The sequence below is a fragment of the Struthio camelus genome, chromosome 25 (assembly GCF_040807025.1).
Source record: "Struthio camelus isolate bStrCam1 chromosome 25, bStrCam1.hap1, whole genome shotgun sequence".
Lineage (NCBI taxonomy): Eukaryota > Metazoa > Chordata > Aves > Struthioniformes > Struthionidae > Struthio > Struthio camelus.
The window spans coordinates 4,612,675-4,633,141 of NC_090966.1; the positions used below are offsets into that span (position 1 = coordinate 4,612,675).

Here is a 20,467-nt window from a genome sequence, read left to right on the forward strand (position 1 = left end):
TCCCCTTTCCTTGTAGAGAGCGGTGAAAAACCCGCCGGATTTTGGCTGTATTTCCCAGGCGAGCGGACGGAGAGGCGCCTGCTGGCATTTCCGCGGCGGTTGCAGCGGCGGGGCTCTACCTCCCTATCCCACGGGGTCCTGGGCAGGGGGGGTTCCCCACCAGCTCCCGACCCCCCGAGCCCTTCGGCAGGTGCCGGCGGGAGCTGCCGGCGCGCAGGACGGCCGGGAACGGCGGTGGCACGCCAGCGGCCCGGCGCGGCCGGGAAGGCGCCGAGCGCCGGGGTGGCCGGGCACGGCCGGGAAGGCGCCGAGCGCCGGGGTGGCCGGTGAGGCGCAGACAAACCGGGGCAGCCGGTAGTGTGCGAGCAGCCTGGGATGGCCCGTAATTTGCAGGCAGCTTGGGATGGCCGGTAATTTGCAGGCAGCTGCCCGGCCGGGATTGGCTGCGGGGAATGACGCCCAGCACAACAAAGGTGGAGTTGGAGAAATTGCATTAAAAAAAATTAAGAGCGAGAGAGAAGGAGAAAGGGAGAGGGGAGCGGAGGGAGGGAAGGAGGGGAGGAAACTGCCCCTCGCCCGCCCCGCCGGGGAAATCCCCGAGCGTGGCCGTGTCCCGGGCGGCGGCGGCCGGGCGCCCGGGGCCGGGAGCGCGGCCACAACGCCGGGCGCTGCCCGCCCTCGCTGCCCGGCGCCGGGGGTGGCCCAGCGGCAACCCGCGGGGTCGGAGGGGACCCACCGGGGCGGGAGGCGGCTCGGCTTCCCCCACCCCCCGCGCTTCCCACCACCACCACCACCACCACCCCCCCTTTTTTTTTTTTTTTTTTTTTTTATGCAAACGCCAGGAGAGGATTGTTGCACATGTAAGGAGATTTTTTTTTTTCCTCCCCCCCCCTTCCCTCCTCTCTCCTTCCTCCTCCTCCTCCTCCTCTTTTCTTCTCGCTACAGTGTTGCAAAAGCAAAGAGCAATAAAAAACACAGTGAGCGGCGGTGGGAGCGCGGGGCGGCGGCGGCCGGCGGGCGCCGCTGGGGAGCGGCGAGGCTGGCGGCGGACCCCGGCGCGCAGAGCCCGGCTGATTGGAAGAGAAACGCAGCGCCATGGAGGCGGGGGAAGCGCGATCTCTCTGCGGGGACTGGAGCGCGTCCACGCCCGGGGCCAGCGCTGCAGAGCTGGCCGCCGTTCAACCGGCGCTCCCCGCCCCGGCCCCGCCGAGCCCCGGCCCCGCCGAGCCGCGGCCCCAGCCGCGGGCCCGCAGGTACGTGCGTGCGCCGGGGGAGCGGAGCGGAGCCGCGCCGCGCCGCGCCGTGCCGTGCCGCGCCGCCCGGGCTCGCCATTCGCCGCCGCGCCGCTCCGCCGGCGGGGCTGGAGGAGGCGCTTTGTTCCTCCCCGGGCTCCCGCTGCCGCCGCGCACCGGGCTCTCGGTAAGGCGCCGCCGCTCCGATCGCAGCGAAGGTGGAGGGGGGGGGAAGATTTTTGTGGCGGTGTCGGTGGAGGAGAGAGGGGGGAGGAGGTTGATTTAGATTTGTTAATTTTTTTTTTTTTCAAAAAAATTTTTTTTTTCCGCTCTCCGGGGCGGCCGCGCAGGCCCCGCGGGCAGGAAGCCGCCGCCGCCGTCGGGGCTCGCTCGCTCCCCGCCGCGCCGCGCCGGGCCGGGCCGGCGGGGGGCACCGCGCTGGGGCTCGGCGCGGGGGGAGCGCTCGGCTCGGCGGCCTCGGTGCCCCCCCCTCCTCCTTCCCTTCCCTTCCTTCCCTCTCCTCCTCCTCGCTCCCTCCCTCCTTCCCGCTCGCCCTCCCTCCCTCCCCGGCTGCTGCAGCTGGATTTCGGGGGCAGGCTTCCAGCGCTGGGCGGTTGTTTTTCCCCAGCCCGGGTGAGTCCCGCGCCGCGGCGGGGAGCTCGGCGCCGCCCGGCCGCGCTCCGGAGGGTGCGTGCCCGGGCTCGTCCGCTTCCCCCCCCCCACCTCCGCTTTATTCCCCCGCTTTCTTTTCTTTTTTTTTTTCCCCCTTCTTCCCCTCTTTTTTTTTTTTTTTTTGTCTTTTTTTCCCCCCTTCTTTCTTCCTTTCTTCCCCCGGACCGAGAGCGGGGCTCCAGCCCCCCGCTGGGTGGGTGGGTGTTTCTGGGCTCCGCCGTGCGAGGAGGGGTCGGGGGGAGAGGAGGAGGAGGAGGGGGCGGCGGTGGTGGTGGTGGTGGAGGGGGGGGGTGGTGGGTAGGAGCCGCTCCCCGGGGGTCGGTGCGGGGAGGTCGCGCTGCCCTCGCCCGGCTCGCTGCAGCTGCCCGGCCGCCCCCAGCCGGGCATCCCCGCCCCCCCTTCCCCCTCCTCCTCCTCCTTCTTCTTCCCCCAGCGGCTCCGGCGGGGCTGGGGCTGCGGCGGCTCGGCGAGCTTCTCTCTCTTCCCCCCCCCCACCCCACCACCACCACCACCTCCCGCCTCCCCCTGCAGCCCGGAGCCTCGGGAGGTGGGTTTGTCTCGGCTTTATAACCGCGCCGGCTGCACAGCGCCCAGGGCGGCGGGCTGCGGCGGAGCCGGCGCGGCGCGGCGCGCCCCGGCGCGGAGCGGCGCGGAACGGCGGGCGGAGGCGGGCGCAGCCCGGCCATTGTGTGCCGCGGCGGAGAGCGGCCGCGCCGAGCCGAGCCCAGCCGAGCCCGGTAACCGCGGCGGGTGGAGGGAGGAGGAGGAGGAGGAGGAGGAGGGGGGGGAACCGCAGCAGCAGCAGAGAAGGGAGGGCAGAGCCGCGCCGCATTGCCCGGGCCCCAGCGGGCTGCAGCGCCCGGCGGCGGCGGAGGGGGCCGCGGAGCGGCGGCCGCATGCAGCGCGGCCGGGGGCGGGAGCGGAGCGCAGGGGAAGGAAGGGCAGGGCCGGCGGAGCGGAGCGGAGCGGGGAAGGGAAGAGCCAGCGGAGCAGCGCGGAGCAGGGCGGCGCGGCCGGGGGAAGCGGAGCCGCGGGGCGCCCGGAGCCGGGGCCGCTCCATTGTCTGGGCGGGCGGCGGGCGGGGGAGGCGGCGGCGGCGGCGGCGCGCGCTGGCGCCCGGGCGGCGGCGGCGGCGGGAGCCGGCGGCGCGGCGCGGCCGGGGGCGGGCGGAGGGGCCGCGGCCGCGGCGGGCAGGGAGGCGCCGCCGGGGCCGCCCGCGCGCGCGGGTCCCACCCGGTTCCTGCTGCCTGGCGGAGGAGGAGACTCGGCGCTGGCCGGCGGCGCAGGGCATGTGCGGCCTCCCCGCCTCCGCCCGCCCGCCGGCCCGGCCCCTTCCTCCCCCCCCCCCTCCTCCTCCTCCTCCTCCTCCTCCCCCCCCCAAACACACACTCCTTCCGCGGAGGAAGGGGGGGGGGGTTGGTTCCCGGTGCGCCCCCCCCCCCCCCCCCCGCGCCCGCGGTTCCCGGTGCGCGCGCACCGCGCATCGCCCCCCTGCCCCGCCCCGCCGGGATCCCGCCCCGCGGTCCGCCCCCCCCCCCCCCGCCGCCGCCGCTGGGGCCGGGCCTCTGCCCGGGGGGGGGGGTGACCCCCTCCAGCCCCCCCCCACTGCCGCCGGGGCCGGGCTTCTGCCCGGGGGGGGGGTGACCCCCTCCAGCCCCCCCCGCCGCCGCCGCCGCCGCTGGGGCCGGGCTTCTGCCCGGGGGGGGGGTGACCCCCTCCAGCCCCCCCCCCCCCCGCCGCCGCCGCTGGGGCCGGGCCTCTGCCCGGGGGGGGGGTGACCCCCTCCAGCCCCCCCCCCCACCGCTGCCGCTGGGGCCGGGCTTCTGCCCGGGGGGGGGTGACCCCCTCCAGCCCCCCCCCCCCCCCCACTGCCGCCGGGGCCGGGCTTCTGCCCGGGGGGGGGGTGACCCCCTCCAGCCCCCCCCCCTCCGGGGGTGATCCTCCCTCTCTTTCCCCCCCCCTCGGGGATGGTCCATCACTCCCCCTTAGGGCCTGCCCCCCCCCACCCCCAAAACTGCCCGCCAGCTCGGGTTCCCCCCCCCCCCCCAAGGCCTCGGGCCTGCGCTGCTGGGTGATCCCTGCCCGGTGCTCCATGGATTTCCCCCCGCCCCCCCCCCCCCCAAGAATGATCACCCCCAGGAGCTGTGAGGATCCTTCCTCCGGAGCCCCCCCCCAAATCTGCAGGCTTCCCCCCCCCCAAGCTTGGAGAGCCCCCTCCTTGAATGAGGGGAGATCTTTCTCCTAGCCCCCCCCCCCACCTTGGGGCTGTGGGGTCCCTCTGAGAGTGGCCCCCCCCTACCCCAGGATGGTCCCCCAGATCGGTGGGGTCCCTCCTGCTGAGCCCCCCCCCCCACCTCGGGGTCCCTCGGATCTGTGGGGATCCCCCCAGGATCCTGTGCCCCCCCCTTCCCCCCCTCCAGGGGGCTGCACCGACTCTCCACCCCCTCAAGATCTCCCCCCCTCACCTTGACCCCCTTTCCACCCCCCCCAATCCCCCAGGCCTGGGGGCCCCCCCTCACCCAGACCCCAGTATAGGGGGGGTGATGTGGGGACGGGGGGGGCTCCCCGCTTTACCAGATGTGCGGGGCCGGGTGGGAGGCAGAGGAGGAGCTGGTGGGGGGGTGAGGGGAAAGCACCCGGACTCCTGGGCCCCGGGCCCGGGGGGGGGGCTCGGCAGCTCCCTAGCGCCCCTTCCCCTCGGCCCGCAGAGCCGCGTGCCCCTGAGCTGAGGCAGAGCGCCGGAGCGAGACCCGCCGCCGCGGCCCGGCCTGCCCTCCCACGGCTGGAGGATGAACGGAGAAGCCGAGTGCCCTACGGACTCGGAAATGACAGCTCCCAAAAACCAAGGTGAGAGCGACTCCCTCCTTCCCCCCCCCCAACCCCCTCCCCGGGCAGCAACACCCTTAGGCGACTGTTTGCAGCAAAATGCCCCGAACCGGCGCGTTCCCCGGCGCCCGCGGGAATTCTGCGCTGCCGCGGCGGGAGCCCGCCGTGCCCCGGGGGTCCAACCCCGGCGGCGCTTGCGTTTATCCAGCTGGGGCTTTTCATTATTATTATTTATTTATTTATTGTTATTTCGTCGTGCCTTGGCGGACGGCGGCGCCTCGGGGCGCCGGCGAGCCGCGCGCCAACCCCGGGGCTGGCACAAAGAGGTGCTGCGCTCGCCGCTCACATCTGGGCTGAATTAAAAGCCCAGAGCCGTTACCTTGGGCCTCCGGCCTTCCAGCGCCCGGGATGACATCAGAGGTTCAGCTTTTTTCTTTTGCTTTTTTTAATTGAAAAGAGGAAAGCCAAAAAAAAAAAAAATAGGGGGAGGGTAGGGGAAAGAGAAGGGGTGGGGGGGTTTTTTTTGGGGGGGGGGCAGCCCGCCTGGGCAGAGGGGCTCACACCCCGGGCGGCTTTTCTCGCCGGCTGGCCCGCTCCGCTGCCGTCGCCCGGAGCGAGCCCGGCTGCGGCGCCTGCCCTTCGCTGCGTCTCTAGCTGGATTTAATTACACCGGGGCAGCTTTCCGAATATAGCCCGGGTCCTGCCTACGCCAGGAGAGCCCGCGCTAAACCGGGCCCGGGGTGCGGACGGCCCCGTTGGTGCCCGCCGGCCGACTCGGCGCTCCCCGTCGCAGCTCCCGACCTCCGTCCCCTCCTTGGCCTTTTACGCCCGCTGCATCCCAACGAGCCCCCTCGGCTCCCCTTTCCCGCGGAAAAGCAGATTTTGGGGGGGGGTGGGTGGGGGGGAACCCCCAAAAGCACGGGGCTCGGTGCACGCCCGGCTCTGCCTCGCGCGCCCCTGGCTGCGGCAGAGTTTTCCGGGTTGCTGCTCCGACGCCAAGCCCCGATGGCGGGTGGGAGACGCTGCGAGGAGCCGCCACGTCTTCCGCTCGTCCCCCCCCGCCAGGCACCGTGGGGGGGGGGGGGGGAACGGACCAGGGGGCCGCGGCGCCCGGGGCCGCGCCGGGACGGTCGAGATAAGCCCGGCCCGGCTGGGAGCGGTTTGGTATCGCTGGGACCAGGGCGCCGGCGCCGCCGGGGCTCGGGAGGAGATGCCTGGCTGCCGAGCTCGGCGAGGCGGAGCGGGGGCCGCGTGGGCGCGCGGTTCAGCCGGCTGCCCCCTCCTCCAGCCCGCGCGTCCCCCCCCCCCCCAGGGGAGCTCGCCGTTGCCCGCGCTCTCTGGCGCTCCGACTCGGGGCGAAGAGCCCGGCCGAGCATCTCCGGTGGAGGAATTCCCCCCCCGGCGAGACGCTTTCGGCGTCGGGCGCTGCGATATCCTGCCCGCCTCCTCCTCCTCCTCCTCCCCGGATGTGGGGATGCCGCCTTTGCCGGATGCCCCGTCCCGTGCCGATGGGATTTGCAGGGCGAGGAGATCCTGCCGCGCTCACGCGGGCTCCTCCTGGTGCAAGGAGAGGGCAGCTCGGCGTGGCGTAACCATCGCCCATGCGGGACCCCCGCCGCGAGACGCCTTTGGGCCGGGCTCCGGGCCGTGCCCACCGCGTGGGTGACTCTTGAGCGTTGACCTTGGCGGAGGTCGACGTGGAGCCGCGCGGCCCCGGTGATGGCAAGGCTCTCCGAGCTGAAGGAAACCCCGTGCTGGGGGTTTTTCCCGTTGCTCCGGGCACGTTTTTTCCCCGCTTCGAAAGCGGGTTCCCGCGTTGGCCTCCCTGGCTGGAGAGCGCTCAGCTCGCGTCTCCTCCGCCAGGGCTTTGCTCCCGTGCTCGGGAAATAAGCCGTCTGCTCCGGGGCAGCGGAGCCGCTGCCTTATCTGATGGCGTGCCGGGATGAACGAGTCCCTCTGGTTCGCGCCGAGCGGATTTTCTCGCTTTGCCCGGATTTTTTTAGCCCGTAGAAAGTCGCTCCGGGGCGATGGAAGCCGCCGCGTCCCTTTGATCTGTAGTCTGGAGAGGCGGCCGTGGCGCGCGGTCCAGCCGACGGAGCTGTAGTCCCCGCCGCGTCCTGCCGCCCCGGGTCGGCGGCGGCCGGGGAAGAGCTCGCGCGCGGGGCTTGCCTGCCCTCCGGCTTGCCGGGAGGGTCGCCTGCCCGTCGCCGCTGCTGAGCCCGTTTGTTTGCCGCTCAGACCGCTGGTCTCAGGAGGACATGCTGACCCTGCTGGAGTGCATGAAGAACAACCTGCCTTCCAACGACGGCAGCAAGTTCAAAACCACTGAGTCCCACCTGGACTGGGAGAAAGTGGCTTTCAAGGACTTTTCGGGAGAGATGTGCAAGATGAAGTGGATGGAGATATCCAACGAGGTAACCGCGCTCGCCTCTGGGCTACCACCGGAGCGGGTCACCGGGAGGGCTGACCGCCCGTCCCGCTGGCCTGCCGGCGCCTGTTTGAACAGCCGGCGTGGAAGGCGCCGAGCGTCAGCCCTTAGCGCTGCCGCCGTCCCGCCGCCGGGGCCGTTGCAGACTTCGGTTCGCGTGGTGGGAACGCCGGCGTGCCAGCGCTGGTCCGAGTCGTAGCGGGGTGGCGTCGCGAAAGCCCGTCGGGGCTCTGCGCCGGGTGCCTCTCGCCCGTCCCCGGTGCGTTCAGCACCCGCGGCCCTTTGCTTCCCGCAGGTGAGGAAGTTTCGCACCCTAACGGAGCTCATTATGGACGCTGAGGAGCACGTCAAGAATCCTTACAAGGGCAAAAAGCTCAAGGTAGGGCCGCTTAGGCGGGAGTCGGGGTCAGTCGCCGGGTCGGGACGGGGGCCGTCAGCCCCCGTCGGGGCCCTGCGCGGGGTTGCCTCGTCCCCGTGACCGGCTTCCCGAGGCAGTCGAGCGCTCCGGAGCCTGTGGGCTCTGGGTCCAGGCCAAGCGCAGGGTACATTTAATACGGCCGGGCGTATCGCGGAGAGCCTGCGTCCGAGATTAGCGCCGGGGGCTGCGAGCCGGCCAGCGTTGTTCTATTCCTGGCCCGGCGGGGTGGCGCGGGGACGGCCGATGCTCTGCCGCCGGCCGGCCCTGGGAGACGGGGCACGGCCCTGCATCCGGCCTCCCTCGCCCCGGCTCAGCGTCTGCCGCTTCGCTCTCTCCCCAGAAACACCCCGACTTCCCCAAGAAGCCCCTGACTCCCTACTTCCGCTTCTTCATGGAGAAGCGGGCCAAATACGCCAAGCTTCACCCCGAAATGAGCAACCTGGATCTCACCAAGATCCTGTCCAAGAAATACAAGGAGCTTCCCGAGAAGAAAAAGGTACGGAGGGAGTCGGAAAGCCTCTTCTCGCCCGCGTGCGCCTTTCCGCTCCGGGCACGCCCAGCTCGCCCAGTAAAACCAGCAGAGCCCAGCCTCTGCCCGGCGAGGGCTCCGTCCTGCTCTGGGCTCTCGATGGGGAAAAACCCAGGCGCTTGCTTAGACCTGTCAGACCAGTACGGCTTCCTTTCCTTGCCCTGTCCTCCCTCCCAGGATCCGTGCGGTAGGAGGCCGGAGGTGGGGTGGGTCTGTCCGTGAAGGTGCTGGGCACCAAGTCCTGCTGCGCCCTCTTGCCCGAGGCTGTCACCAAGTGGCTTGTTTCCCGGATTGCCCAAGGGCTCGCGCGCGGGGAGAGGGGAGACTCGTGCATCGCGGGGCACGCTAGAAACTGGGAGCTGCAGCGCCAAGTGCTGCGAGCTGGGGAGCCCTCGAGTCCCCTCGGCGGCGGCGGGGATGCCCGGTGGCTCTCGGGACCGGTCCGCGGGGATGGCAGGGACGTGTCTGCCTGCCCGTTCCCTGATGCTAACGTCCCTCTCCGCCTCCCGGCCCGCTCTGTGCCCCCAGATGAAATACATCCAGGACTTCCAGCGAGAGAAGCAGGAGTTTGAGAGGAACCTGGCGAGGTTCAGGTGAGCTGGCCGCCCGCCGTGTCCCCCACCCCTCCAAGGCACAGCCGGTCTCCTCGCCCGCGTGTGACTCGCGGACGAAGCCCTGATGGGCGTTGCGATTTGAAGGCGGATGGGAAGGAGGGGGCTGAAAAAAAGAGCAAGGAAAAGGTGTCTGAAAAGAGCCCTCCAGCTGGGAGACTCGGCCAGCCCGGCGAGCGGCGGAGGACCAGCTGCTCTGTGCGTTAGCGGTCGCAAGGGGAGCGTAGGGAGCCTGTCGCTGGCGTCGCTAAACGCTCTAGCGACCGCTCCGTCTCCCGCAAACCTTCCCTTGGAGCCTGGTTGCTGTGATCCGGGTGGTTCCTGGCGATCCCAGTAGCTTGCTGCCGGTCCAGGGGTGCAGCCGAGTGCAGGGCATTACAGGGGATGCTCAAACCTTATGCTCCCCGAGAAGCACGGACTTCAGTCTCTCCCGAAAGCCGCCTGTTTTTCACGGGGACCCTCCAGCCCCCTGTACCGGATCCTCATGGAGGCTCAGCCCCGCGGTCGCAGTCGTCCCTTAGCGGGGAGGCTTTAGAGGGTGCGCTCCTCCCACCTGCGACCTCCTTAACGCTCTCCCTTCCCCGCTTCCCCGCCGGGTAAAGGGAAGACCACCCGGACCTCATCCAGAACGCCAAGAAGTCAGACGTCCCCGAAAAACCCAAGACCCCCCAGCAGCTGTGGTACAACCACGAGAAGAAGATCTACTTGAAAGTGCGTCCAGATGTGAGTACGGTGGGTGGGAGTGCGTGTGAGCGTGAGTGGTGAGGGGTCCTGCACCCCGCTGCTGGGGGGAGAGGAGGGGGAAATGAGAGAAGCATTTTAGGGGGGTCGGGATGGAAGACGCCAGTAGAAGCTCCCAGCAGTCTGGACGGAGGTAAGAAGGGGCTCTGCACATCTGGAAGAGGCTCGGGGGGCTATAGACCCCCCCCCTCCCCGCCCCGATTTTTGTCTGCAGTCGAAGGGGTGACCACAGCCTTTCGCATGAGTCAGGGCAGCAAGGATTTCCAGCACAGACATCCACCTCCGGCCATGCCCCACACTCGCACGCACCCCCTTCCCCGCCGCGAGCTCGGCTTGCAGCCCCCCGCGGCCCCAGCTGGGTGCCGCCGGGGCAGGCGGGCCCCACTATTTTTGCCATTTTTTTCCCCCCTCTTCTTTTTTTGGATTTTACCCATCTGCCCTCACCTCTGGCTTTGGGTTTTCAGGCCACCACGAAGGAGGTGAAAGAGTCGCTGGGCAAGCAGTGGTCTCAACTCTCGGATAAAAAGAGGCTGAAATGGATTCATAAGGCCCTGGAACAGCGGAAGGAGTACGAGGTAGGGACCAGCCTCACCCGTTCCCCTCCACACTCGTCCCCACGTTCACTCCGAGCCACTCTGCCGCCTGGCCCAGCGGCTCCAGCCGCTAGCCAGCCCCTCCCGATAGGCAGCATGGGGCTTCAGCCAGGTCCCCGCAGGTCCCTAGTGAGTCTGAGCCCTGCCTCCTCCAGCGACGTTCGGGGAAGGGAGAAGTTCCCCTGGGGAGATCTTTAGGGCAATGGTTGGCTTCTCTTTCCTCCTCCTCCGGCCCCCAGCCAGGCGGGGATCGGAGCGCCTCTCCTGACCGCTTCTCCATCCTTTGCAGGAGATCATGCGTGACTACATCCAGAAGCACCCCGAGCTGAACCTCAGCGAGGAGGGCATCACCCGCTCCACGCTCACCAAGGCCGAGCGCCAGCTCAAGGACAAGTTTGATGGGCGACCCACCAAGCCGCCTCCGTGAGTCCTGTCCCGTGATGGTGGGGAGGGTGCAGGGTGCTGCGTGTCCCTGGCGTGTCCTGCTGTCCCTCGCCGTTCAGGCGCGAGGGATGCGTCCCTCTCCAAGCTATTGCTTCAGGCTCTTGGCCAGCTCAAGTAGACGCTGGTTCTCGCTAACGAGGAAACTGCTGGTCTGTCTGGCTTTGAGAGCCCCAAGAGCACCGTTGCTGGGACCGTGGGCACAGGCTGTCGATGACCCCATTAATCCCGTCCTTAAATATCCATTTGCAGAGTCTGAGTGAGGTTTCTGGTGACGCCGAGTGCCCTGGGGTAGGGGGTAATCCAAAGACGTTGGCACTCGCTTCCCTGAAATGCGGCCACCTCCGGAGTGCGCTGCAGCGCCTCACCGCCTGGTGTAACCCGGAGGGCAGGAGAGGACGTTGGGGGGTCCCGGGGGGCTGTTAGCAGCCAGCCAGCTCCGCAGAGGGACGTGCGTGCGGTGGCTTGTCCCTAATGCTGGGTCCTTCCATGGGTTGCAGGAATAGCTACTCCCTGTACTGTGCAGAGCTGATGGCCAACATGAAAGACGTGCCCAGCACCGAGCGGATGGTGCTGTGCAGCCAGCAGTGGAAACTGCTCTCCCAGAAGGAAAAGGATGCGTACCACAAAAAGTGTGATCAGGTGAGCAGCTGAGGATGGCCAGGCGGATGGCCACCAGCGCTGTGGGGAGGGAGGACCAGGAGAAGAGGACTTCTGGCTAGCGAGCTCGGTGGATATGAGCCCCCCGCCCCTTCCCCAGCGCCTGTTCTTGGTGTCTCGGTCACCAGTGCCCCCTGGGGTCCCTGGTCACCTCCCTTCGTCCTCCGTCGCCTTCGTCGCCGTGCGTGGGACCAGCCGACGGTGCGGGTGGAGGATGCTGTTGGCGGTGGTGGGGGGCTGAGGCCGGCTCAGCCCCCCACGCAGCGACCGCCCGGGGCAGCGGTGGGGTGGGCTGTCTCGGTGTAACCAGACCTCTCCCTCTCCCACCAGAAAAAGAAAGACTACGAGATCGAGCTGCTCCGCTTCCTGGAGGTGAGCGATGCCGGGGTGCGAGCCCTGGCCGGGAGGGGATGGGGGGGGGGCTGCGCTGGTGCTGCCCCGTTCTGCTGCCCCCAAAATCGTGCGGGGAGCCAGGCGTGGGGGCTGCGCAGAAATACCCGCGTAGGGTCTTGGCTCTTGCTTGGCTGCCCTAACGCCTGCTCCCGGCCGCTCTCCGGCCGGGCCCTGGGAAACGGAGGGGGGGGGGCACGCGGGGATTTTTTAACAGGCCTGAGCCCCCGCCCCAGCTAGGGGAGAGGAAGCGGGGAGGCGAGCGGAGGCTTGGCGCGAGCGGGGCCGGGAGGCGGCGGGCGGAAGGGGTTGCCGCGAGCGGCTGCGGCCGCAGGCGAGGCAGACGGCAGCGAGTCTCTCGCTTCCTTCCCCGGCCGGGGCGTAGGCGGCGGTGCCGGGGGGGGGGGGAAAGCCGGCAGCCTGGGGCCCTTCCCGGCATCGCGCTCTGCCTCCGCGCGCCGGCGGGGAGGAAGCGGAGGAGACCGAGCCGGGGCAGAAGGACGTCGTCCTGGGTTGGGGCGGGGGGGAAGCAGAAGGGACCCCCCCACTCCACCCCGGATGGGCACCAGGTCTGCGGTGGCTTTCTGGATCAGGGCAGCGTGGGCCGGCCCAGCTCTGGTCTCCAACCGGCTGCGCGCCTTAGTGTCCCCCTTCCTCGGCGTCCCCCTTGCCCGGTTGCGTTAAAGCCGTGTCGGCGTCGGGCCCGGAGCCGTCTAACCCTGTCTCTCCCCCCGGCCGCCCAGAGCCTGCCCGAGGAGGAGCAGCAGCGGGTGCTAGGCGAGGAGAAGATGCTGGGCAGCAACCGGAAAGGGGCGACGAGTCCCGCATCCAAAAAATCCTCCCCAGAGACGGGCAAGGTAAGAGCAGCCGTGGGCAGCTGGTGGGGCAGCACGTGCCGGAGGTGCGCGATGGGGGTTGCTGGCTCGTGCGGCATCTCGGGATGTCCCCGGGGCTTCCTTCGCTTGTGCTTTTCATCGTGTTTTTCCTGGGACGGGAGGCTGCCGGGGCGGGGGGGTTCGTCCGTGCAAGAGAGGTTCGCCCCCCACCCACGGCCCCCGTGTCGCTCCCGCAGGCCAGCTCAGAGAAGCCCAAGCGGCCCATCTCGGCCATGTTCATCTTCTCGGAGGAGAAGCGGAAGCAGCTGCAGGAGGAGCGGCCGGAGCTGTCGGAGAGCGAGCTGACCCGGCTCCTGGCCCGCATGTGGAACGACCTCTCTGAGAAGAAGAAGGTTGTTGCCGTCCTCCACCCCGTCTCCGCTGCTCTTCGCGCGCCCCCGTCCCTGGGACCCTGCCTGCCCTTGTCCTGCCGCGAGGGGCTTTGCCCGCTCCGGGCAGCGGAGCTGGGGGACGTCGGTCCCCAGGAGCATCGCAGCTCCGGTGGTCGCCCAAGAGCTGGTGTTGGCGCCGACCGGTGCCCCTGGCTGTGTCCTGTCCCTCTTGCTTGGCTGGATCCATCCAGTTGGTCCATGCAACCCAGTGGGTCAAAACCCAGCAGCTCGATAAGGAACCTGGTGGATCCTCGAGCCTCAGTTTAAAGGCTTGAGGGTTTCCTTGGTGGTGGTGGGACGTCCTGAAACACGTGTGCGCTTGGTGGGGGAGCGCGTTTGTTTGCAATCTCCCTCCCCGCCTTGCCCGGACCGGTCCGTGCACGGACGGTGCTGGGGGAAGCAGCACCCTGCTCCCTCGCCTCCTGGTGCTGGGTGGCCGGAGGGGCTCTGCAGCGGGCTCGGCGCCCGGGTGGTCGTACTGCCCTCTCATCCCCACCGCGCGCTCTCGCGCAGGCCAAGTACAAAGCGCGGGAGGCGGCTATGAAGGCGCAGTCGGAGAAGAAGCACGGCTCGGATAAAGAGGAGCGCGGGAAGCTGCCCGAGTCTCCCAAGACGGCCGAGGAGATCTGGCAGCAGAGCGTCATTGGAGACTACCTGGCTCGTTTCAAGGTGAGCGGCGGGCCGGGAAAGGAGCTGGAAACGGGGTGACTTCTCCTCCCCGTCAGGGAGGGAAGAGCCTTGCACCGTCTCGCTTGCTTTCACACCGCTGCCGGTGGTTTGGCCCCGTTCGCGATGGGGAGGGCAGAGGCGAGGGCACGGCGCGGGGAGCTGAGGCCGGAGCTGGGAAGAGCACCCAGGTGTCCCCGGCGTCCTGGGGGGTGTCTAACGGGGCGCTGCCCTCTCCGTGCTGCAGAACGACCGGGGGAAGGCGCTGAAGGCCATGGAGGCCACTTGGAACAACATGGAGAAGAAGGAGAAGCTGATGTGGATCAAGAAAGCGGCAGAGGATCAGAAGCGATACGAGGTGGGTCCCCGCTCCTCCTCGCCCCTCGGTGTGCCCCCGCGGCCGGCGTTGGCCCGTCTCCTTGACCCCTCTCTGTCCTCCCGCCCCAGAGGGAGCTGAGCGAGATGCGGGCTCCTCCGTGCTCCACCAACTCCGCCAAGAAGATGAAGTTCCAGGGAGAACCAAAGAAACCCCCCATGTGAGTACCCTGGGCATGGCGGGGCAGCCAAAGAGCCGGGTCTGGCCGGGGGACGACCCCGCTGGGCGACGGAGCCGGCGCCGAGGAGCAGCCCTGGGCTGGAGGGAGCGTGGCCCGGACCGCGGCAGGGGTTCCCGGCGGTTGGTGCCTCGGGAGCGGGGTTGTGGTGCGGGGGGACGGCCGGGTGGTCGGCGTGCGCGCTGTCTGAGCCACTCTCTGCGTCCCCGTCCCCCTCCCACCCGCCGCTTGCAGGAACGGTTACCAGAAGTTCTCCCAGGAGCTGCTCTCCAACGGGGAGCTCAACCACCTGCCGCTGAAGGAGCGGATGGTGGAGATCGGCAGCCGCTGGCAGCGCATCTCCCAGGGCCAGAAGGACCACTACAAAAAGCTGGCGGAGGAGCAGCAGAAACAGTATAAGGTGCACCTCGACGTCTGGCTCAAGGTGAGCGCCGGGCCGGGACCCCCAGCGCCGGGCAGGATCTGAGCCCAGCATCCCTCACCCCTTGGGGTTGGTTGTCCCTGGAGGTGGCCTCTGCTCGCTGGCCAGCCTGGAAAACCACCGTCTCCAGCCTTGCTTCTCGCACTTTGGACCTTAAAAGGCCTTTCTTAAAAACATATACGACTGGGGAGGGGGGTAACCCGTACCCGAGCCGGCGGGTCCTTGCCCGCTGTGCCCGGCCCCCGCCGCGCGCGTCCTGACCGTCTGCTCCGTCTCCGCAGAGCCTGTCGCCCCAGGAGCGGGCCGCCTACAAGGAGCACGTGTCCAACGTGAGTCCGGGCCGGGGGGGAGGCCGGGGGGGCGCTGGGTGAGGGAAGGGTTTGGGGGGCTGGGGGGGGGGGTTTCTCTTCGGGCCGAGCGCGAGCTTTGCCGCCCTGACCGGTTTCGCCTCGTTCTTCCGCCGGCAGAAACGCAAGAGCATAGGGAAGATGCGGGGCCCGAACCCCAAGATGAAGCCGACGATGCAGTCCAAGTCGGTGAGTCCGCCGGGGAGCCGTCCCTGGGCTGGGACCCCCCCACCCACCTCCCACCCCAGCACCCTGCTCGGCCAGGTGGGCACCCCGACCCCTCGCGCCCCGGCGCTGCCTGCAGCCTGCCCTGAAACAAGGATTTTTTGGGGGGGGGGGGGGGGGGGACGTAAAATGGGGACGAGCCGGCCGCCGAGGTGGGGTGGGAGCTGGCGGGACGGGAGGGGTCCCGTCGCACCCACCCGTGACCGACCCCCCTCCCCAAACAGGAGTCCGAAGACGACGAGGACGAGGACGAGGAGGAGGAGGACGACGAAGACGACGAGGACGACGACGACGACAACGGCGACTCGTCGGAGGAAGGCGCCGACTCGTCGGAGTCGAGCAGCGAGGAGGAGAGCGAGGACGGGGACGAGGTGAGGCCGCGGGGAGGGCGGCCGGCCGGGGGGGGGGGTTTGGGGGGGAGGGAGCCCAGGATTTGGGGAGGGGTGTGTGGGGGGGGGAGACCGGTGGGGTTGGTGGGGGGGGTGACACACGACACACATCCCGCTTCGCTCCCGTCCCCCTGCATCCCAGCCGGGGTGGGGAAGGGGAAATGCGGCCCCCGGGCTCGGAGAGGACGGCGGCGTAGGAGCTGCCCGCCCGCGGGGGGGGCCGGGGGGGCCGGGGAGGGCGTTAGGAGCAGCCGCGGGGCGCAGAGGTGTGCGGGTTGTGCGGAGCGCCAGTGAGCAGAGAAAAATCTCCTGTCTTTTTCCTGGTGGAGATACTGAGTCTGGTCTCGGCTCCGTTTGCGCCAGTGTGAATGCCGAGTAAGTCACCAGAGTCAAAGTTTTACACCGGTGCAACTGAAATCAGAGTATGCTGGATGGCGCTGGGGCCAGAAACCGTGTCCGTGCCTTGTGCTCGCCACCGGACAGGTGAGGTGTTTCGACCCCCCCTCGTTGGTCTCGGCTCACGCCTCTTCCTTCCCCGGCTTTAGAGGGGGGAAACTGAGGCACGAGGCGGGATCGTGTAGCGAGGCAGTGGCAGAGGTGAGGGTAGGGTCCCGCGCGCTGCTCCGGCCCCGCTCCTGGCCCCGCTGAGCACTTGCAAACTCACTCGTGCGCCCAGCTGCCCCCCACCCCCCCACCCCGGTTCTCCCTCCCTGCTGCCGCTTCCCCCCCCCGCCCCCTCCCCTCCCCGGGGCGGTGAGACGTCGCCCTGGGCCGGGCAACGGGGTTGGAGCCCACCCGGACGGCCAGGGTGGGCTCGGCGCCTCCGGGTGCCCCCCCCCGGGATGCGGGGAGGGGGAGATGGGAGGAAGGGGGAGTGTGGCGGTGGGGGGGGGGGGTGTCGCACCCCCGTCAGCCACCCCCCCCCTCCCCACCGGCTAAACCACCCCATCCCTTGTGTCCCCCCCCCCCCCCGCCGTTCCCTCCGCAGAACGACGAGGACGACGAAGACGAGGACGACGAAGACGAGGACGACAACGACTCGGAGGGCAGCAGCAGTTCCTCCTCTTCCTCGGGGGACTCGTCCGACTCCGACTCCAACTGATCCGCGCCCCCCCCCGCCGCCGCTGCCCCCCCCCCCGGCCCAGCTCTTAGTAACGTCGTTTGGTTTCTTCTCGGTTTTGGTCCCCGCCCCCACCGCTGCCTTCCTCTTCCTCCTCTTCCTCCTCCCCAAGCTGGAGGAAGGGCCCCTCGGCCGAGCTCACACTACGGGGGGGGGGCTTGGGGCAGAGGAGGGGATGAGCCGCCCCCCCCCCCGTCCCTCCTGGGCCCCCCCTTGTCGAGGAGCAAGGTGTGGGGGGGGGGAAGCCGTTTTGGTCGTTATTTTTGGAGGCTCGACCCCCCCCCCCCTTTTTCACCCTTCGCTACCAGCTCCGGACTTTATAGAAAGAAAAGAAAAACCACAAAAAAAATCCCCCCCCCTTTTTTTTTTTTTAACAAAAAGCACCCCACGAATGGAAAAAAGCCCCCCCCCCCCAAAATCCGCAGACCCCCCCCGTCCGGCCCCGGGACGCGGCGCGTGAGCCGAGTTGCTCAGGACTCAGCCGTGGGGGGACGCTCTCTCTTCCCCCTTCCTGCCTTTTCCCAACACCCCCCCCCCCCCAAAATGCGCCCCCCCCCCGCCCCCGGCCCAGGCGGCTTCTCCGGGGGGGGGGGCCGGGTAGGGGGCCGGGCACTGCCCGGGGGTCCGGCAGCGGCGCCGGCGGAGCCCACCGCATCCACGGCACTTAGGAGCGAGCGGGGACCGCCCGGCGCGGGGGGGCCACCCCGCCGCTCCCCCGGCCCCGGGGGCCTTTCTGCTCATCGTGACCAATTTTTTTTTTGGGGGGGGGGGGGGTTGGGGGGTTGGGGGGGGGGTGCTGCCGGGAGCGACTGTCTGTGTTGTCGGTGGTTGTTGTGCCGTTGTATTTTATTTTATTCTTGTTTTTTTTTTCCTTTTTATAAAACAAGAAATATCCATCTTTTTATTTTATTTTTTCCTCCTTCCCCCCCCCCTTCCCCCCCCCCCCCCAGTTTTTTCCCTCCCTCCATCTCTGTCCACCACCCGGCAAAGCTGCTCCTCTCCCTTCACCCTGGCCCCCCCTGCTTCCCCCCCCCCGTTACCCTCCCGGGGGGCTGCGCTCTCGGGGGGGGGGATATGGGACCCCCCCCCCCAGCCAGACTGTAAATATTGGTGCGGTTTGGGTTGATTTTGGAGGTCCGAGCCCCCTCCCCGCATGCCGGGACGGGGACCGGGGGGGTGACGTAGGGGACCCCCCCCCTTTTTAAGCCGATGCGAGCACCAGCAATCCCACGGGGGTCCCCGCGGGGTCCCGGCCCCCCCGGCGGGGGCAGATTTTTTTTGGGGGGGGCTTTTCCCCCCTGCCGGAAAGGGGATGGGGGGAGATACGTGCCCCCCCCCGGTGATAGGGAGGTGAGGTTGGGGCATTTTTTTTTTTCCTCCCGTGTGTTTTTGTTTAGCTCTTTTTCCTCTTTTTTAACCCAAATCTCAGCGTGGGCTGGGGGGGGGTCGAAGCGGCAGATTTGGGGCTTTTTGGCTGGGGGGGGGGGATCGCCGCTCAGCACCCCAAATCCAGCTGCCCCCCCATAGGCAGGGGGGTTGGGGGTACCCCAAAACCGCTGCTCTAACCGCCGGGGACCCCCCAGGGTGGGGGGGGGTGCGCAGCGGCCCCCTCCCCACCAGCCTCCTCCCCCCCCCTCCTCAAATCGGGCCAAAAAACACCACTTTGGGGGAAATTTCACCCAACCTGGGGCTCGCTCCGCGGGGTCCCCGGGGGGGGGGTCACCCCGGTGCCCCCCCCAACACGGACAATCCTCCCTCACCCCCCCTCCTCCCCGGGGGCCGGGCACCCAAAAGAGCCCGTGTTCCCCCCCCCCCCGCCCTCCGTTTGGGGTTTTTCCTTTCATTTTCTTCCCGGTTTTTAATTCCCCCGCCCCGTCCCCGAAGGGGAAACCGATCCCTTTTTCTGCTGAATGTACCCAGCACCGTCGTGTTTTAGTGGATGTGTTTTTAGTACAAAAAAAAGACAAAAAAATACTTTTTTTTTTCTGTTTAAAAAAAAAATAATAAAAATGAAAAATTCTTACAGTGCCGACAGTTGGGGGGTGGCGGGGGGGGGGGGGGAAGGCGTTTGCGCTGTAAGAGGATTGAACCTGAGTGCATTTTTGCACTGCCACAAAAAAAAAAAAAAAGAAAAAAAAAAAAAAAACCCGGGATCCTTTAGATGGAAGTTCTTGTGAATTACGTTTAAAAAAAAGAAAAAAAGAAAAAAAAAAGAAAAAAAAATCATCTTTTTTTTCTAATATTTAAAGAGTGTTTTTGTAGGTTTAAAAAAAATACGGGAAAAAAAATCCAAAAAAAAAAAAAAAAAACCCCAAAAACAAAAACCAACAACAATCCCAACTTCAAATTTGTACGGCTGAGCGGGAGGCGGAGGCCAGGCCGGCTCCGGCCCGGCCCGCCGCCGCCGCCTCTGCAGTTCCCCGGTTTGCTTGGGTTTCGGTTCTTTTTTTTTTGTTGTTTTTGAGTTTTTTTTTTTTTTTGTATAATAAAGTGAAAAATAATGTTTCTGTTCTCATGTCATTACTATAAAAAATAAAACTTTAGGGGAAAAAAAAAAACCCAAAACAAAACCCAACGTCGGTGTGAGGAGTGTTTTTCCCCCCCCCCCCCCCCCGCGGCTCCTGCCCCGGGGGGCTGTCGGGAGCCGTAGGGATCGCTGCTGGGATGTTGGCGGGGGTCGATGGCGGGGGGTCCTTGGGGGTCACCACTGGGGGACCCACGGAGGTGTGGGGCATCCATAGGGATAGGGGAGATCCGTAGGGATCGCTATCGGGGGATCCGCGGGGATCAGTGTTGAGGGACCCCTATGGCGAAAGGGGGGTTCATATGGACCACTGTTGGGGGACCTGTGTGGACATGGCGGATCCATGGGGATCAGTATGGGGGCCGTAGGGAGGTGGGAGAACCATGGTGATCGGGGGGCCCATGGGGATATGGGGATCCATGGGGATAAGAGGGGGTCCATAGGGCCATGGAGGATCTATAGGGATCAGTATGGGAGGATCCATGGGGATCAGTATGGAGGGGGTGGAGGGGGGCATAGGGACATGGGGGATCCATAAGGAGATGGGAGGATCCATAGGGACATGGGGGATCCATAAGGAGATGGGAGGATCCATAGGGATCAGTATGGAGGGATCCACAGGGAGATGGGAGGATTCATGAGGACATGGGGGAATCTATAGGGATAAGGGGGGGGCATAGGGACATGGGGGATCCATAGGGACATGGGGGATCCATGGGGATCAGTATGGGGGGATCCATTGGGACATGGGGGATCCATAGGGGGCAGTATGGGGGGATCCATTGGGACATGGGGGATCCATAGGGATAAGGGCTGGTCCATAGGGACATGGGGGGTCCATAGGGATAAAGGCAGATCCATAGGGACATGGGGGGTCCATGGGGGTCAGTATGGGAGGATCCATAGGGACATGGGGGGTTCATAGGGATAAAGGCAGGTCCATAGGGACATGGGGGATCCATGGGGGTCAGTATGGCAGGATCCATAGGGACATGGGGGGTCCATAGGGGTCAGTATGGCAGGATCCATAGGGACATGGGGGGTCCATAGGGATAAAGGCAGATCCATAGGGACATGGGGGGGTCCATGGGGGTCAGTATGGGAGGATCCATAGGGACATGGGGGGTCCATAGGCATAAGGGCTGGTTCATAGGGACATGGGGGGTCCATGGTGGTCAGTATGGGGGGATCCATAGGGACATGGGGGGTCTATAGGGGTCACTATGGGGGGTCCATAGGGACATGGGGGTCCATAGGGATAAGGGCTGGTTCATAGGGACATGGGGGGTCCATAGGGATAAAGGCAGATCCATAGGGACATGGGGGGGTCCATGGGGGTCAGTATGGGAGGATCCATAGGGACATGGGGGTCCATAGGGATAAGGGCTGGTTCATAGGGACATGGGGGGTCCA

At 67.4% G+C, this 20,467-nt stretch overlaps 1 protein-coding gene across 25 annotated transcripts; it reads left to right on the forward strand.

Moving 5' to 3' along the window:
• Positions 1-704: 704 nt before the first annotated feature.
• UBTF (upstream binding transcription factor) lies at positions 705-16,944 on the forward strand. Of its 25 annotated transcripts, none has more exons than XM_068919154.1 (22): positions 705-860; positions 4,613-4,751; positions 6,969-7,144; positions 7,454-7,537; positions 7,917-8,072; positions 8,634-8,698; positions 9,319-9,439; positions 9,922-10,032; positions 10,340-10,473; positions 10,992-11,133; positions 11,482-11,523; positions 12,285-12,398; positions 12,614-12,769; positions 13,322-13,477; positions 13,722-13,832; positions 13,922-14,010; positions 14,263-14,452; positions 14,731-14,778; positions 14,917-14,985; positions 15,246-15,392; positions 15,774-15,893; positions 16,399-16,939. In XM_068919154.1, the coding sequence occupies exons 2-22, from the start codon at positions 4,694-4,696 to the stop codon at positions 16,510-16,512; spliced, it is 2,403 nt and encodes an 800-aa protein (XP_068775255.1). In that variant the 5' UTR covers positions 705-860; positions 4,613-4,693; the 3' UTR covers positions 16,513-16,939. The 25 variants fall into 25 exon arrangements, 24 of the variants coding, with proteins under 24 accessions (XP_068775255.1, XP_068775248.1, XP_068775260.1 ...); XM_068919147.1 differs by lacking the exon at positions 705-860 and adding an exon at positions 1,025-1,253 and having other exon boundaries at positions 9,319-9,448; XR_011136302.1 differs by lacking the exon at positions 705-860 and adding an exon at positions 1,320-1,419 and having other exon boundaries at positions 9,319-9,448; positions 15,740-15,893; positions 16,399-16,853.
• Positions 16,945-20,467: the final 3,523 nt, after the last annotated feature.